The sequence below is a fragment of the Tupaia chinensis genome, unplaced genomic scaffold, assembly GCF_000334495.1.
Source record: "Tupaia chinensis unplaced genomic scaffold, TupChi_1.0 Scaffold000628_1, whole genome shotgun sequence".
Taxonomy (NCBI): Eukaryota; Metazoa; Chordata; class Mammalia; order Scandentia; family Tupaiidae; genus Tupaia; species Tupaia belangeri.
In genome coordinates this window covers 3,649,929-3,655,405 of record NW_006160148.1, presented here as the reverse complement: position 1 = coordinate 3,655,405, position 5,477 = coordinate 3,649,929, and the positions used below count along the sequence as shown (strand labels likewise).

The 5,477-nt window shown below is 50.0% G+C and overlaps 2 protein-coding genes across 2 annotated transcripts in view; both read right to left on the bottom strand.

Moving 5' to 3' along the window:
- LOC102471345 (golgin subfamily A member 2-like) overlaps positions 1–282 on the bottom strand; it is a 2,559-nt gene extending 2,277 nt beyond the window's left edge. Inside the window, exon 1 of the mRNA XM_006159486.1 lies at positions 245–282. Coding sequence (XP_006159548.1) covers positions 245–282 — 38 coding nt within the window. The remainder of the gene's footprint in view (positions 1–244) is intronic.
- Positions 283–4,921: 4,639 nt separating this feature from the next.
- The window catches only part of LOC102470918 (golgin subfamily A member 2-like), a 5,734-nt gene continuing 5,178 nt past the window's right edge, over positions 4,922–5,477 (bottom strand). The window contains exons 3-5 of the mRNA XM_006159485.1: positions 5,371–5,469; positions 5,055–5,101; positions 4,922–4,934 (exon numbers count right to left, since the gene is read on the bottom strand). Of these exons, the coding sequence (XP_006159547.1) occupies positions 4,922–4,934; positions 5,055–5,101; positions 5,371–5,469 (159 nt within the window). The remainder of the gene's footprint in view (positions 4,935–5,054; positions 5,102–5,370; positions 5,470–5,477) is intronic.

Below are 5,477 nucleotides of genomic sequence, written 5' to 3'. Positions count from 1 at the left end.
CGTGCACTCGCCAGAAAGAGGGAGAGACAGACAGAAAACAAGAAATCACCCCCCCAGGGGAGATGGCCACTCCTCAATCCCTTCTCCTCCATTCTCCTCTCGGGATCTTGGGCACGCATGCACACGTGCCCGGCGTGAGTTTAAGCCACCGGGTCTGGGACTCAAACCGCGGTTGACTATATGGGAGTCCAGCAACATAGCCATTACGTCAACTGCTGGTCCCTTCCCTCTCTCTTGTTCTAACAGCAGCTCAAACTCCTCCAGCTTCTGCAATTCCTCCATTCTGAGCTGCGTGGCTGCCTTCTTGGCACCTAGGGTTTAGAGCTTCTCCTCCTAAGATCACTTAGAGCTGGAATTTTAATATCCTGATCTAATTCTTGAAACCCAATTTTTCCCTGGGGGTAAGGACGGGGAGTGTTAAATTACTATTTTAATTTTTTTTAAGGTTTCTTTCTTTTTTTTTTTTCCATAGGAAGCATGTACTTACTGGAGAGACAGAGACAAAGAGAGGGAAAGTGAGAAATCACTCTCCATGGGGATGGCCATGTTGCAATCCATTCTGTTCCATTCTTCTCTCGGGATTTTGGGTACACACACACAGAGAGAGAGACATGTACCAGGCAAAGTCTGAAGCTGCCAGGTCTTGGACATGAACCACGGTTGGCTCCAGTTTTCACTCGGGAATCCCAGTGCCAAGGGAGAATGGGTTGGCCTTAGCTGGAGGGACCCCTGAGCATGCAGCATGGCTCTTTCTGATGCTGCCCTCTTGACTTGCTCTCTTCTGCAGACACCCCCGCCTGAGTCCTTGCCACACTTGCCCTGGCGTCACTGCCCCTAGAGGAAGCACTGGCCTGTCACCTGGCAAGAGTACAGTCCCTGACCTACTCTGTCTTTGATTTCTGACAAGCCAGCATCCCTCCCTGGGCTTCAGACTCCTGGGAGGTCAAAGGTTGCTCTTAGCTTTAAGCATCAAAGATTGAAAAAACTCACTAGAATGTGTCAGGCAGAGGGAGATTGTCTCTTAAGACCAGGACCGAGCCTATAACATGGGCTCAGGAACTATTGGTTGAAGATGAACGCACCGTTCTAAATCACAAGTGGGCAGAGGGTAGTTCTCTTAAACTCCATTTCTAGAAAATTATGTCACTGTTTCTTTGGGTTTTTTTTCTTTTTTTTTTTCTTTTTGAGAGATTTTCACTGTAGGGCGTGTGCACTCGCCAGACAGACAGAGAGAGACATAGAGACAGAAAGCAAGAAATCAGCCCCCAGGGGTCACGCTGCAATCCCTTCTCCTCCATTCTCCTCTCAGGATCTTGGGCACGCACGCACACACGCCCGGCGTGAGTTTTAAGCCACCAGGTCCGGGACACGAACCGCGGTCGACTACATGGGAGTCCAGCGACATAGCCATTATGCTAACTGCTGGTTCCCGTCACTGTTTCTTAAAGAGAATCCAGATTCAGGCTTTTGGTTCTATCCTCTGAGTGAAAACCAGTGAAAAGAGTTTGAGGAGAAATTGTCAGTTCATGGCCCCATAGGGTCTGAGAACTCTTCTTTTAAAATTGGTTTGTACCCTGCCACAGTGGCACAGGCATCAGGGCATGCCATGTGGCAGTACTGAAGTCACATGGAGGACTGCAGTTTGGGTCCCAAGTCATGTGCACACCCACGTCCCAGTGATCCTAGCTGGCTGAAAGGCTGGGGAGATTGTGGCATAACAGACTCTGTTGGGAGTGCCTATTTCTCACACTCTCATGGAAGAAATTTTTAAAAAAAAATCCCTGGGAACCAGCAGTTGGCGTAATGGCTGTGTCGCTGGACTCCCACATAGTCGACTGAGGTTCGCGTCTCAGACCCAGTGGCTTAAAACTCACGCCGGGCGCGTGTGCATGCGTGCCCAAGATCCCGAGAGGAGAATGGAGAAGGGATTGCGGCGTGACCATCCCCCCTGGGGGGTGATTTCTTGCTTTCTGTCTCTCTGTCTCTCTCTGTCTGTCTGGTGAGCGCACGCGCCCTATAGTGAAAACCTCAAAAATCCCTTGCTCCCTGCCCAACCCTTTTTGGCCTGAGGGTGCAGTGAAGGAGCCATCCTCGGTCACCTTCCTTTATCTCTTTCCACAGAAACAACAACAGTAAGAAACTCTGGATCAGCTGGGAAAAGTAATGACTTCTCTATTTGCTTGTTGCCTGGCTGATAGGTTGAAGGACTTGGATGCAGGGGCCCCAGACTTGCCATATCCCTCTCCTCTGCCCTGGAGAAGGCTCCTGCTCCACCACCCCTCCACCCCACAGCATCCCTGATTATCGGGTCTCTTTGTGGCCTCCTCTCAGTAACAGATACTTCTTCCCTCTTCCTAGAGGAGAAGGAATGTCAGAAAAAGTTGGTGAAGGAACACAGGGTGCTCAGGGAACCACTGCAGGTGAGTGGACCACGTGTACCTTTTGTGTGCCCTGGAACATTTCTTTCCCTCTCTTTGAGCACTCGTTTCATTGTTCTCCCAAAGGTTCACATTCAAACCATAGGCATCCTGGTGTGTGAGAAGGCAGAATAACAGACAGCCCTGGCCCACACTCAGGAGGCAGCCAGGCAGACAGCAGGTGGGCCTTTGGGCACCCCTTCATCCTTCACCTTGGCAGCCTTCAGGGGAAGTTCATTGGCTGCATCTCCACCTCTCTTATTGTAGAAGAATCTGAGGGTCTTGCCAGCTGCCTGCAGGCTTCTTAGCAGCATGCAGGAGAGCTGGAGCATACGTTGTCTGCCCTCTCCATGTAGCAGAAACAGGTAGAAAGGGTGAGCCCAGACCCCTTCTGCAGTTTGGAGTGTTTCGCTCACGGAAATGCAGCACAGGCTATTTCCTGCAGCCTGGCCATCGAGTGGTTAGAGTTAGCACCTGCGAGTGAGCCAGGGCAGTGCATGCATTGGATGAACAGAGGCCAAATGCCCTTCAACTGGCCTTTAACTGGCCTTTAACGGGCTGTGGCCTTGGCCAAGTGCTAGGAGGAGTGTGGTACGTGGGCCATAAAGGCACAGAAGGGTATTCCTGAAGGACTCCTACAAATGTCAGGGAAGAGAACAGGGTGGCTGAGAAGTGTTTCATTCTGTACCTTCTGACTTTTAGAATTTGTGTATTTATCATTGAGAAAGCAAACGAAAGGTTAAAGTACAGGGGCCAGCATTGGCCGTAATGGTTAAGGCACTAGACTCCCAGATGTCCAATTGTGGTTCAAGTCCAAGACCCGGCAGCTTGAAACTCATGTCTGGCATGTGTGTGTGCACCCAAAATTTTGAGAGAAGAATGGAACAGAATAAATTGCGACATGGCCAATCCCTGAGGAGTGATTTCTCACTTTCCCTCTCTCTGTCTCTGTCTCCCCAGTGAATGTATGTTTCCCCAGTGAGTGTATGGCAAAAAAAAAAATCATTTAAAAAATTAAAGTACAAATTTAACACCCCCTCCCCATAAATGGACCCTTACCTCCAGGGGAAAATTGGGTTTTGAGAGTTAGGCCTAGATATTCAAGTCCCAGCTCTAAATGATCTTCAGAGGAGAAGCTCTGAATCCTAGCTGCTGAGAAGGCAGCCATGCAGCTCAGGAAGAGGGAATTACGAAGCTGGAGGAGTTCAAGCAGCTGTTAGATCAAGTGAGAGGCTGCAGCCCTAAATTGACTACATTCATGCCCAAGAGAGAGAAATGAGCACCCTCCAAAAAGACTAGTCATACCACAATCCCCATTTTCCAGGCCTCTTGCTCCGTTGGATTTGGGGCACTTGGGCACTTGCCCAAAATTTTTCAGGCTAGCAGGGCTGGAGATTTGAACCCTGACATCATGTAGGGGATCCAGTTTCTCTTGAGCAGCACATTACTGGTGTGCCACAGAGCATGTCCGTCCCTGTGCTTTTCCATCAGTCTGTGAACTACAGTGAAAATGGTGGGAAATGTTATGAGGCCTTGGGCAGGTAACAGGTCTGTGCCCCCTCCATATTTCCAAGCTCAGAGTCTAGAAAAAAGGTGCCACATCCCCTCTCTCCTCAGGTGGAGGTAAAGAGCCAGGAGGCTCAGGGTCTGAGCAACAGCACAACCGGTACACCATCTACCTGCAGCAATACACGGCCTCCTATGAGCTGCTAGCCTCTGAGAAGGAGGTGCTACAAAGGTAGCTGAGTTCTTACCAGTTCCTTTATCATGCTACTGAGTTGTTTGTCTTTTAGATAACTAGAGTCCAGGGCTACTGCTAGTTCTTGGTACCAGCTCTGAGTCCCATGCAAAGAGAATGCATTGCAGGAAGGTTGGGGGGGAGACTGTTTCAGCTGGCAGGGGACCCCTGGCCCCATTGAGGGAGGAAGTCAGGGGTTGACCTTCAGGGTCGCTGGGCAGGGTCACTGGGTCACAGTACAGGTCACTTATCTCCAGATCTTTCATATTAGTAGAAGAGCTGAGGTCCTCTCCATTAACATAGGATGAAGACTGGAAGAGATGACAGCCCATGGAGACATTCTGTCCCCTCAATGTCTAAGCTCTCTGACTTTGTTTCTTCCCCCCAAACTGACAAATTGTTCTTTCTGGCCTAACTTGGTCACCTGTAACCTTTTTGCCTACTTCTCATTGTTTTTATCTCCCTGTCTATCCTCTTCTCCTAAGCAGTTCTCATTTTGCACTTTCCACAGTCTGACAAAGTGATGTAAGCAACCTCATGGCCCAGTCCTTACCTTTGTGCAGCTTGCAGGGAGAAGACTTGAAGATGTCACTTTCCTAATATAACCCAGGTCTGCTTGTCCTAGGATCTTCCCTTCTCATGAGACTCCCTGCCTTGGTTTCTATTATACCTTTCTTTCCCTCTTCCCCCTTGAGGACCCTGTCTTCTGGAGTACCTTGGACTCAAAACCACTGAGCTGCAGAGATAGTTGTTGCATGCTCTCAGTTCATGACAAAGTCCTAGGGATGAAGACACAGAGGTCAGAGGTGCAGGCAGCTTGATGGAAACAAGAGCCATGGGCCTGCCCTGACTCCTGTCGCCAAGCACCGTGCTCCCCTGTGCCCCCCAGTGGCACTCACTGGTTTTTGTCCATGAGATCAGGACCATTGTCAGCATCATGGTTCCTCTGGGAGGACACACAAGAGGTGACCATTTCATGTCTAGTAAGAGTTATCCTGAGCTCAGATGAGCCAGGCTCATCCCAACAGCCTTCTGTCATTTCCCCAAACCTCAAAGAAAGGTGTCATTTCCAACCCCAATCCCAGGAAAGGGACTTGGTGCAACAAACGAAACTACCTGAAGGATGAAGAGGGTCTACAGTAGGTCTCCTCCTGAGGAAGGAGGATGCAGCGAGCACATAGGAGGACAGGAGGCAAAGGGACAAGGGGCACAAACCTGAGGAGATTCCGTGCTAGCTCCAGGGGAAGTGACACCATCAGGTAACACGGTGACATCAGCACATGCTGGTACAGGAACAGTGTGGTCTTTGGGCACCTGCCACC